This window comes from Macaca thibetana, chromosome 11 (assembly GCF_024542745.1).
Source record: "Macaca thibetana thibetana isolate TM-01 chromosome 11, ASM2454274v1, whole genome shotgun sequence".
Lineage (NCBI taxonomy): Eukaryota > Metazoa > Chordata > Mammalia > Primates > Cercopithecidae > Macaca > Macaca thibetana.
Window position 1 is genome coordinate 125,281,862 of NC_065588.1, and position 12,866 is coordinate 125,294,727.

The 12,866-nt window shown below is 44.9% G+C and overlaps 1 protein-coding gene across 2 annotated transcripts in view; it reads left to right on the forward strand.

Moving 5' to 3' along the window:
• Positions 1-12,866, forward strand: part of GLT1D1 (glycosyltransferase 1 domain containing 1) — a 582,479-nt gene that overhangs the window by 525,632 nt on the left and 43,981 nt on the right. For both annotated transcript variants that reach the window (XM_050748582.1, XM_050748583.1), the window contains 2 exons: positions 1,227-1,322; positions 1,979-2,028. In XM_050748582.1, coding sequence (XP_050604539.1) covers positions 1,227-1,322; positions 1,979-2,028 — 146 coding nt within the window. The remainder of the gene's footprint in view (positions 1-1,226; positions 1,323-1,978; positions 2,029-12,866) is intronic.

A 12,866-nucleotide genomic window follows, 5' to 3' on the forward strand; every position in this document is an offset into this window, starting at 1 on the left:
TGGAATACTATGCAGCCATAAAAAGGAACGAGATCATGTCCTTTGCAGGGACATGGATGGAGTTGGAAGCCATTATCCTCAGCAAACTAACGCAGAGAAAACTAAACACCACATGTTCTCACTTATAGATAGGAGTTTAATGATAAGAACACATGGACACATGGGGGAAGGACACACCAGGGCCTGTCGGAGGGTTGGGGGTGGCAGGAGGGAGACCATCAGGAAGAACAGCTAATGGATGTTTGGGCTTAACACCTAAGTGATTGGATAATCTGTGTAGCAAACCACCATGGCACATTGTTAACCTATGTAATAAACATGCACATCCTGCACATGTACCCAGAACTTCAAATAAAAGTTGAAGAAAAAATAAACACATGTCCATAGGTATAAAAAGAAAATGTATACAGATATCAAACCATCGCATTGTATACTTCACATACGTATAATTTTTGTCAATTATAACTCAATAAATATGGAAAAAGTAAAAAATAAAAATAAAAAAATATGTTTATATATGAACAAAAGAAAGAAGCAGCATTGTTTCCCAGGTTGGAATCTGTCACTAAGGCTACTTGTGGTGGATGGCCACAGTCTTTGCAGCCTTTCCCACAGAAGTGGAACAGATCTCTGTACCCCAAGACCCAGGGCTGGCCTGGGACTTCCGATGGCCAATAGAGTCAGTGGCCAATAGAGTCAGTGGCAGTGGCCATATGTGATTTCCAAGCCTGGGCCGGGGAAGACTTCATGTTTTCCACTCTCCCCGCTGCCCCGTTCACACAGTACCCTCTAATCTGACCCCGCAACCTCTGTTCTCATTCTTAAGAATGAGGCTTTTTGGCCGGGCATGGTGGTTCACCAGGATCACTTGAGGTCAGGAGTTCAAGACCAGCCAGGCCAAGATGGTGAAACCCCATCTCTACTAAAAATACAAAAATTAACTGGATGTGGTGGCGGAGGCCTCTAATCCCAGCTACTCAGGAGGCTAAGGCAGGAGAATCACTTGAACCGGGGAGGAGGAGGTTGCAGTGAGCCGAGCTGAGATTGCGCCATTGCACTCAGCCTAGACAACAGGGCAAGACTCTGTCTCAGAAAAAAAAAAGTAAGAGTAGGAGCAGCTGGCCTCGAAGTCAGAGGCCTCCACTTCTGAGTGTGTCCGTGATATCATTGCGGCTACAGCATCCAGACCCTCCCCACTGAAAACATTCTGAACTCTTCTCTTACAGAGATTAACCACAGTGCTGATAATTTGCACATATTTCTTCTGATATGTGGACTTCGACAAGTTAAGGATCCTCTCTATCTGGTGGATGCATTTTCAGGTGTGTTTGCGGGCTGCCTTCCTCCATGGTTTATGGAATTCCATGTGGGCGCCCATCTCCGCATTTCTGTCTTCAGGGCTCTGAGTTTTCTTTCCTCGTTCTTTGCACATGAGCAGAACTGTTTCTAGATTGTTACTTTGGAAAAGAACAGAAAAATAATGTATGGGATCAGCAGCTCTTCGGAGGAATTTCCGTTTAGTTTTCCACTGTCCTGTGCCCTCAGGTTCTGAGAAATTCATAAAAAGAGCAAATAATTATAAGACTAAAAGAATTTTACCTGAAAATATTTCACACATGCCGATTTGTGTGATGCATTTGGAGTTTTGTTTATTGTTTAAGATCATCTATATAGTCTTCAGTATATTCCAAAGCCACGTTGAATTGTGGTGATATTGGAGAGTAGTCCTAGTTATTCAGTAAATCTGAAATCTGGTCAATGGATAATACTGTACAAAAAAATTCTACTTAAAATCATAAAATGTCAAATACAGAAATTCTAAAGAAATGTAATTTAAATTGACTAATACTATGAATGAAAGCCAAATGATATGAACTAATTTATATTATTGAGAAATTTATATCGAAGTTAATTGTGCTTGCAGCTGTGACATAAAACCATTTTAAGTGTTCGTTTTGTCTTCTTTTTTCTTCCCAAGAATGGCATCAGGAGGAGCCCAGTGTGTACCTGGTGATTGCAGGTCCTGAAGTAAGTTGATGTGCTGTAAACATTTATCTCATCTGTTTTCCTCTTTATATTTTTCATGTGTTTTCTACAATTAGTTTACATTGCTCTTTTTTTTTTTTTTTTTTTTTTTTTCTTTTTTTGAGGCGGAGTCTCGCTCTGTCGCCCAGGCTGGAGTGCAGTGGCCGGATCTCGGCTCACTGCCTCCTGGGTTCACGCCATTCTCCTGCCTCAGCCTCCCAAGTAGCTGGGACAACAGGCGCCGCCACCACGCCTGGCTAACTTTTTGTATTTTTAGTAGAGACGGGGTTTCACTGTGTTAGCCAGGATGGTCTCGATCTCCTGACCTCATGATCTGCCTGCCTCATCTTCCCCAAATGCTGGGATTACACGTGTGAGCCACCGCGTCTGGCCTACATCGCTCTTCTTACTAAGTGGGGTTTTCCTCTTTTTAAGTAAATGAAGTCAGTTTGCCTCTTAAAAAATGAAAACTAGACCAAGGTTACAGATCATTACAACGACAATGAATCTTTACGATTAATTTATTGCTACAAAGGATAACTAATAACTTGTATGGAAATACAGAGGAGTCTGACCGGGCGCACTGGCTCATGCTTGTAATCCCAGCAACTTTGGGAGGCTGAGGCCAGTGGATCACCTGAGGGCAGGACTTCGAGATCAGCCCAGACAACATGGTGAAACCCCCGTCTCTACTAAAAATACATTTAGCCGGGCATGGTGGCGGGTGCCTGTAATCCCAGCTACTCAGGAGGCTGAGGCAGGAGAATCGCTTGAACCTGGGAGGTGGAAGCTGCAGTGAGCTAAGATCGCACCACTGTACTCCAGCCTGGGTGACAGAGCAAGACTCTGTCTCAAAAAAAAGAAAAAAGAAAAAAAGAAAAGAAATACATAGGAGTCCTATAAAAAGAAAATTAAAGTTATATAAAGTGAAAATTAGTTTAATTTGCTGCATAAGACAAATATTATATGTGATCCAAATTGTCTTTGAAATTTCCTTAAATTGCTCAACAAACTTGGCGCCATTCCTTCCACCTAACATCAGATGGCAGGTGACACCTTTGGGAGTCTTGTTGTGTGGAAAATGAGTATCTGTAAATCCGAGAAACATGCTTGGATGGGAGACATTCTTACCCGACCATGGTGGCTGTGACCGAGGAATGGAGCCCCCGGGAGCCACTTGCAGACGCCACCTCCCATACTGTGGGGACTCCGGGATATTCACTCATGCCTCACCAGATCAGGATCCAACACGTGCTGTGTTCCACGTCAGTCCTAATAGAAGTCCCAAGCGCTTAGGATTCGCAGAATCTGTGGCCGCACTGGTCATCTCATGAAAATGAACTGTCTTTACTCCAAGTGGTTTGGAAAACAGAATATGCCTAGTGTTTCCAGCCAGACAGGGTGAAGCGCTGCCAGTGACAGCTCCCTATCTTTGTGGGGTTTCTTTTTTTTTTTTTTCCTTTTTTCTTTTTTGAGACGGAGTTTTGCTCCTGTCACCCAGGCTGACAATGGCGTGATCTCGGCTCACTGCAACCTCTGCCTCCTGGGTTCCAGTGATTCTCCGGCCTCAGTCTTCCTAGTAGCTGGGATTACAGGCGCCCGTCACCACACCTGGCAAATTTTTGTATTTTTAGTAGGGACGGGGTTTCACCATGTTGGCCAGGCTGGTCTCGAACTCCTGAGCTCAGGCAATCCACCCGCTTTGGCCTCCCAAAGTGCTGGGATTCCAGGCATGAGCCACCGCACCTGGCCTCTTTGTGGGGTTTCTGTTCCAGGGTTGCTGCTGTGGCCTGAGTGTGTGCATCCCTCCAAATTCCTATGTTGAAACCTATTCCCCGGTGTGAGGGTATTAGGAGGTGAGGCCTTTGGGGGTGATTCAGGCATGAGGGCAGATTCGTGCCCATTAGGGAGGCCCCAGAGAGCTGCCTCACCCCTTCCACCAAGCGAGGACACGGCCAGCATCCGGATGGGAAGCAGGCCTCGCAGACACCCGTCTTTCCCGCGCCTCGATGTTTCCGTTGTTTGTCAGCCTCTGCTTTATGGTATTTTGCAATAGCAGCTCCCGTGGACTAAGACAGCTGCCTGGTCTGCAGTGTTACATAAAAGTCTGTGTGGCTGCCCTGGTCATCTCAGGAGGAAGAGCTCGCATAGACTCCAGGCTGCCCTGGTCATCTCAGGAGGAAGAGCTCGCATAGACTCCAGGCTGCCCTGGTCATCTCAGGAGGAAGAGCTCGCATAGACTCCAGGCTGCCCTGGTCATCTCAGGAGGAAGAGCTCGCATAGACTCCAGGCTGCCCTGGTCATCTCAGGAGGAAGAGCTCGCATAGACTCCAGGCAGTTTGGAAAGCAAGACACACTTAGCGTTTCCAGTCAGATGGGGTGTACCACTGGCAGTGCCAACTCCGTTTCTTCGGGGGGTTCTGTTTCCGGTCTCTACAGCAGCAGTGTCCCTGAAAATCCGAGTGAAGGGAACTCCACACAACTGCCGGGAGCCTTGTCTGTTTTGTGGTTCTTCTTTATATAGTTTTTTCTAGTTCCCTAGGGACCCATAAAAGCATAACATGGAGTTACAAGCTTTTCTCAGTATTTTCAAAGGCTTTTGGAAATATTTACCTGGAAAGGGCTACATAAGGAATTAAAAATGTCAAGGGCTAGGCCAGGTGTGGTGGCTCAGGCCTGTAATCCCAGCACTTTGGAATGCCAAGAGAGGCTGATCACCTGAGGTCAGGAGTTTGACACCAGCCTGGCCAACATGATGAAGCCCCATCTCTACTAAAAGTACAAAAATTAAAAATACAAAAATTAGCCAGGCATGGTGGCCTGCCCCTGTAATCCCAGCTCCTCGGGAGGCTGAGGCATGAGAAACACTTGAACCCGGGAAGCAGAGGTTGCAGTGAGCTGAGATGGCACCCCTGCACTCCAGCCTGGGTGACAGCAAGATTCCGTTTCAACACAAATAAACAAATAAAAACACCAAGGGCTAGAATCTGTGTGGCCACATTGAATACCATATGGAAGATAAATTACGCTTAAATGTGGCAGTTCGTTAACATACACCCACATATACACATACACACATATGTGCGTGCACGTGCACACACACACACACGTTAAGTGCTAGCACTGTAGTAGTAACAAGATAATTCCCAGTGCGCTCATTCATGTTAAGTCCCATAGAGGTACGGTTATCATTATTACTTTTAAAAATTCTCCTTTCATTTTTCTGTTTGAAGAACACTGAAACAAAAACTTCTAGTTTGATGCTAAAATTCTGGCTAATCAAGAGAGAAGGCCTCAGACGTGGGGCCATGGGCAGGCAGCAACAGTATCTAGCAGGCATTGAATAACGTGGTTTTCTTTTTCATTGTTTTCATTCTGATGATCACATCCCATTTATAATGCTTGATACCGGCTTTCCAATTATGAAAATTTCCTCTCAAAATAAATTGACTTCACAGAAAGTATTAAATAAGCAGCGGTGCATGTAGATATGACAAACTATGAAAGTGCATGCGACTAGCCACAGTTTGGGAGAGCTCTGTACGGCATTAGCGTGTGGGGTGGAAATACTTAAAAAGAACCCCTGCTGGAGAAGAACATCCAAACCCTGAACTGGCCATCATCTGGTCGCAACGTCTGGCTTTTTCTGGATCACATTTCCTTTCCAGGAAGCTGGTATGGGGGGCAAACGCAGGGGTACACAGCACTGGGTATGTGACAGAGCCCTCTTCCAGAGAAGTACAGACTCATTGTGCACATGGACCCTAGAACATAAAGTATAATAAAAAATAATAATATTTATATAGCTATAAAAAAAAAGACTCGGGGCACATGTGGGCTGATTGCAGAGGCGGGAGAAGAGAGAGCTGCTGGAAGAAAGGACGCTGCCTGGGCTGGTCTTTCCTCTTTAACTTGGCTGCCCGCTGATGAGGGAGCAGGTACTCTGTTTCTTAATGACTTCGTAAGTAATAGTCTTTTAGGAGAGACGCCATCGTTGCTGTTGCTGTTTTCATATGAAGCAATCAGAAATGTTTTTCACTTCCCGGAGGAAATATGTCTCTTATACCACCGTGTTTTTTTTTTGTTTGTTTTTTGTTTTTTTCCATGAGACGGAGTCTTGCTCTGCCGCCCAGGCCAGAGTGCAATGGCGTGATCTCAGCTCACAGCAACCTCCGCCTCCTGGGTTCGAGCAATTCTTCTGCCTCAGACTGCTTAGTAGCTGGGACTACAAGCATGTGCTACCACGCCTGGCTAACTTTTTGTATTTTTAATAGAGTCAGGGTTTCACCATGTTGGCCAGGATGGTCTCAATCTCCTGACCTTGTGATCCGCCCACCTCGGCCTCCCAAAGTGCTGGGATTACAGGCCTGAGCCACCGCGCCCAGCCCTTTTTTTTTTTTTTTTTTTTTTTTGGGACGGAGTCTCGCTCTGCTGCCCAGGCTGGAGTGCAGTGGTACGATCTCGGCTCACTGCAACCTCCACCTCCTGGGTTCAAGCGATTCTCCTGTCTGAGCCTCCCAAGTAGTTGGGATTACAAGTGCCCACCACCACGCTCAGCAAATTTTGTATTTTTAGTTGAGATGGGGTTTCACCATGTTGGCCAGGCTGGTCTCGAACTCCTGACCTCTGGTGATCCGCCTGCCTCGGCCTCCCAAAGTGCTGCGATTACAGGTGTGAGCCACCGCGCCTGGCCCCTTTCTACCACTTCTTTATGGAACACGGCACCTCCCTCTAACTTTGGTTTGCCTGCTTTTGAAAGCACAGTGAGTGTAAAAAGTGTTTGTCTTCCCTCCTAAAGTGGCTGTTAGGAATCTTGTCCCTGCAGGGCTGGGAGCTGACTCTGCAGGAGAAGCCACAAGTCCAGAGGCCTCCTCTTTTTATTTGAAGGGGTGAATATGTGTGTGTTTTTATTAAAAATAATGCCAGTGAAATGCCTTTATTTTTAAGGGCTGGGAACTAACTAAACACTGTGTGCATGTGAGCATACGTGCACGTGCGCATGCACACACACACACACACACACACACACACACCCTGTTGGCCTTGTATGTCCTACAAAATGCATCTCTGTATTTTCTTTCCTTTCCTAATTCTGGAAGGAGGTCATTGCAAAATGGTTTTGAGCAAGGATTGCCATGGCTTTGCCTGTTGAGGAGTTGACAGAGACTTGACATTCCAGGATTAGGGAACAGTCGGGGGCATAGGGCTGGCCGAAGGTGCTGCCGGCTCCTGGCGGTGATGAAAAGCCCCGTCTGGGGAAGCTTTAGCTCCGCCATGGTTTCCAGAGGCCCCCCTCTCCATTTCCAAGCTAGTCTAACACATCTGTAACATATCTGATGACAAGATACGTGGTAGGCAAGTACAGGTCCCAGATGAGTCCCCTTGAGCCCACACCCCAACTAGATCGCCGTCCCTGAAACCTCCATGTCCCTGTCTGGAGCTGCACGTCCAGCCCAGCATGTTCGTTGGCTTGGATGAAGCAGAGAACACAAAGTAGTGAGAGGAAAGGGTAGCTAGGAGAGGCAGCGCTGCAGCGGAGTGTCCGAGACCCGGGTGGGAAGGACGGTGGTCTGAGAGTTGTTTTAATTCATTGCCATAAATTATTAAGAATTCTAAAGCACCTCTTTCATGAGGCACTTTGCTATCTATAATTAAAGCAGTCCTAGGAAATGGAAAAGTGCACCCTTTGGTTATGGATTTGTTGCTTAAGCAAACAGGTCATAAGCACCAGGTTTGTGCCTGTTTACACGTAGCCTCGAGCTGTCCTGGGATTTGCTGAAACTGAGGCTTCCACTTCCAGTCGTGGTTTACAGTGAGGCCGCCGGTCTTGCCAGCCTCGGTGGGCCTTTAGCAGAAGCAAAGGCTCTGGGCACCATCCTACTTTAAGATCTCTGCCTTGTCGAAGGTCTTTCAAATCTAAGGGAAAAGCAACAACCACCCCCACAAAAACCTTGACGTCATCTCAGTGGATGAAATAATTTGAGTTTCCACATTTTTTTTTTTTTTTTTTTTTTTTTATACTTTAAGTTCTAGGGTACATGTGCATAACGTGCAGGTTTGTTACATATGTATACTTGTGCCATGTTGGTGTGCTGCACCCACCAACTTGTCAGCACCCATCAACTCGTCATTTACATCAGGTATAACTCCCAATGCAATCCCTCCCCCCTCCCCCCTCCCCATGATAGGCCCCGGTGTGTGATGTTCCCCTTCCCGAGTCCAAGTGATCTCATTGTTCAGTTCCCACCTATGAGTGAGAACATGCGGTGTTTGGTTTTCTGTTCTTGTGATAGTTTGCTGAGAATGATGGTTTCCAGCTACATCCATGTCCCTACAAAGGACACAAACTCATCCTTTTTTATGGCTGCATAGTATTCCATGGTGTATATGTGCCACATTTTCTTAATCCAGTCTGTCACTGATGGACATTTGGGTTGATTCCAAGTCTTTGCTATTGTGAATAGTGCCGCAGTAAACATACGTGTGCATGTGTCTTTATAGCAGCATGATTTATAATCCTTTGGGTATATACCCAGTAATGGGATGGCTGGGTCATATGGTACTTCTAGTTCTAGATCCCTGAGGAATCGCCATACTGTTTTCCGTAATGGTTGAACTAGTTTACAATCCCACCAACAGTGTAAAAGTGTTCCTATTTCTCCACATCCTCTCCAGCACCTGTTGTTTCCTGACTTTTTAATGATCGCCATTCTAACTGGTGTGAGATGGTATCTCATTGTGGTTTTGATTTGCATTTCTCTGATGGCCAGTGATGATGAGCATTTTTTCATGTGTCTGTTGGCTGTATGAATGTCTTCTTTTGAGAAATGTCTGTTCATATCCTTTGCCCACTTTTTGATGGGGTTGTTTGATTTTTTTCTTGTAAATTTGTTTGAGTTCTTTGTAGGTTCTGGATATTAGCCCTTTGTCAGATGAGTAGATTGCTAAAATTTTCTCCCATTCTATAGGTTGCCTGTTCACTGTGATGGTAGTTTCTTTTGCTGTGCAGAAGCTCTTTAGTTTAATTAGATCCCATCAAGCAATCCTTCCACCTTAGCTTCCCAAGTCACTGGGACTGCAGGCTCATGCCATCATGCCTAGCACTGTTTTAGTTTTTAGATGCCACATACATGTTTATTTTTGTGTTAATTAGCAAGAACTTTTTAAAAAAAGATGGGTCGTAGTCTCGTATGAAATCCATGCAATCATTCAGTGCTAACGGCTGGCAAGTTAGTTACCACTCCTAGACCACAGCCACATGGCTGTGTAGTAGAGTGGTCACACACATGTCGTGGACTCTGGATCCAGCTACCTGGGTGCACAGTCCGTCCCTCAGTTTCCCCATCTGTAAAATGGGGATGACTGAGGTAATACTACCTGCCTCACAGTTTGCAGCGGGGAGTCGACGAGTGAAGACTTAGACGGTACCTGGAATAGTGCCTCATTCCTAGGCAGCGTCCTGTGAGTGTTAAATAAAATATCTTGCGGCCGGGCGCGGTGGGTCAAGCCTGTAATCCCAGCACTTTGGGAGGCCGAGACGGGTGGATCACGAGGTCAGGAGATCAAGACCATCCTGGCTAACATGGTGAAACCCCGTCTCTACTAAAAAATACAAAAAACTAGCTAGGCGAGGTGGTGGGCGCCTGTAGTCCCAGTTACTCGGGAGGCTGAGGCGGGAGAATGGCGTGAACCTGGGAGGCGGAGCTTGCTGTGAGCTGAGATCCGGCCACTGCACTCCAGCCTAGGCGACAGAGCGAGACTCCGTCTCAAAAAAATAATAATAATAAATAAAATAAAATAAAATAAAATATCTTTTCATGCTGGTGTTTCTTTTCTGCTTTGACATGCTGAGATCCTGTTTTAGCTGCAGGATGGTTTGAGCGTGGCTTTGGTTTTCTATTAAAGCTTCTTTGATCTCTTAGCTCAAGCATTTCAACGAAGCATATGGTGTCTGCTTGCAGGGGATCTTGTGTGGGTGCATTTTCTGGTGCTCTTTGATAAGGAGCAGGGTATGAACATTTGGTTTGAGCATGACAGCTTAATGACTTTCCACGATAACTTCTTGTATCAAAGATTATTTCCCTTAAGTCTAGGCGTTGAAACAATGTATTTTGCTAGAAAATAAATAAGCTTGGAAGGAGGAAATGAGAATTTTCATTGTGGCTTGCAATGCTTTTGCCTTTTAAAATCTCATGACATGTGCTTTCATTAAATAAAAATGTCCCCCCTTCTTTTTTTCTTTATCTCGCACTTTGTTCCACGTGGCTTCACTAAGAAATTTGAAAGTGAACTAATGTGGAAGGTAAATCCAGAAAAATTTAATGCAGTTTTTAGTTTCAACTTGAAAGTTGCTGTTATGCCTTCAGTTAAGTTTTAGATGACGTGTTTTGTGGTTTTATACAATTTGATTTTTTTCCTTGATAAATTATTTTTCCCTAAATAGTTATTAATGAGAGCAGAGGCATGCTAATAAAATTAAAAATAAGAGAAATCTCTAACTAAAAATACTCATAAAATGTGATTTTGAAAATTAATATGTAGAGCCCAAAAAAGGCTTTCATTGGACTGTGTGCTTTTTCATGATAAGATATTATGGATAAAGAGTAATTCAGTTGTTTAGGATAATTCGAGCAAAAGGCATCAGAAATGGGAAATGGAAAAGTGGGGTCAGCCGGAGATCATTCTCTTTGCAGATATTATGAGCACAGAACTGTACGCAGGGCCCTGTGCATGCCCTTGGGAGGGACATGGAGATAGGAGGAGAATGTGGACAAGTATCAAAAGAGGTTGGTCCCTGTGGTAGGTGTTATGATAGCGTGGGGTGGAGATGTTACTTCTGGACAGAATGATGGGAAAGTGTCTCAGAGAGGGGGCATTGCCTTCATCTCAGAGGATGAATAGGTTTTGGGGACAGAGGATGACATTCCTGGTAGAGAGAATGCAGGGACACAGACACTGATATTGTTTGGCTGTGTCCCCACCCAAATCTCATCTTGAATTGCAATCCCATAATCTCCACGTGTCACAGGAGGTCATTGAATCATGGGGGTGGTTACCCTCATGCTGTTCTTGTGATAGTAAGTTCTCAAGATCTGATGGTTTTATAAGGGACTTTTTCCCCTTTGCTCTGCACTTCTCCTTGTTGCTGCCATGTGAAGAAAGAGGTGCTCACTTCCCCTTCCATCATGACTGTAAGTTTCCTGAGGCCTCCCCAGCCCATTGGAACTGTGAGTCAATTAAACCCTCTTTCCTTTGTAAATTATGCAGTCTTGGATATGTCTCATTAACAGTGTGAAAACAGACTAATACAGACATGGATGGGGTGTAGTGGGTAAATTAATCAGTAGGTAGGCTTTCCATAATCTACATAAGCTTATGAACTATATCTGATGAAATACTTTGAACAGAAACCAGAGAGGCAGCAGAGCATAGTTTTACAAATTCAGCCCCAGGAGTCAGCCTGAATGTGAGTACTGGCCCAGCAACTTTCTAGCTGTGTGATCCTGGTTAAGTTATAGAACTGTCTGAGCTTCGGTGTCTTCATGTGTAAAAGGCAGGTAATGATAACCAGGTTGTTGGAAGAAATAAGCTAATGCATGTAAAGGACTCAGCATATGTTCTGCACAGAGTAGGTGGCCGAGAAGTATAGATTATTAATAGCAACAACAGCAATAAACAAAAAAATTGTTTATGGCTATGAATTTTTCTCTTGAAATAGATTTCTAGGAATTCTTTTAAATTTTCTTATGCATCCAAATTTGCTGAAGGCTAACTGCAAATTTTCAGTGACTTGGTGACCTCAGGGATGTCAACAAGCTGAACATTACCAATCCTTTGGGTTAAATCTCAGGCTTTCTGGTCAACTGAAGGAGCTGGGGTTTAATAAACACGTGAAACATCTCCTTGCCAGAAGAAAGGAAACAAAGTTTCTAGAAAGCAGCATTATTTCAGTTAGTATTATAAACTGTTGGGATATCATCATATTCTTTAAACCAGCTTGGTTTGTACTTCATAATGCCTACTGGTAAAGTGTAAATGAGAATAGAAATTGAATATGCCTTCACTCCTGGCTCATCAGGAGTAGCAGCTGGGAAGAAACTGCAGGCACGGCATTAGCAAAATGCGTTTAGACCCTCTGCCTGTATCTTTCAATAAATGCTTAGAATTTTGTGTTACACTTGCGTACATTTAGGAATATTTTTTCAGTGTTTTAAAATTCTATTCATTGTCGATAAGACCAGGAAAGGCGTGGGTGTTGGTTGTTTTGTTGAAGACTTTGCTGTTGGATGAGCCAGATATGGTAACTATATACTGCAGCTTTGTCCTGAGTGGCTGGAAAAGGTGAAGCAGCACGCTAGGAAGGCCCTCTCAGTACCTCAGTAAGCAAACTTACCTGAGGCCAGGTGTTGCACAAGATGAGGTCATTGCACAAGACGAGGTTGCACGAGACGAGGTCGTGTCATGGCGAGGTTTCTGGTGGTGAGGAGTGTGGCGGCTGCCCTTGGGAACACAGGGGTTCCTTTCAGGCAATCAGGGAGCTTCTCTCTACTTCCCAGTTCTGGAGTGTTCAGAGGTGTGGCAGTGCCGCTTAATCTCAGATGTGTAGTTAATCAAAAAAGTACACACTTGAGGCTGGGTGCAGCGGCTCACACCTGTAATCCCAGCACTTTGGGAGGCCAAGGTGGGCGGATCACTTAAGGTCAGGAGTTTGAGACCAGCCTGGCCAATATGGTGAAACTCTGTCTCTACTAAAAAAAAAAAAAAAAAAGTACACATTTGAGATTAAGCTTGGCCGAGTACAGTGGCTCATGCTTGTAATCCCAGCAGTTTGGGAGGCCAAG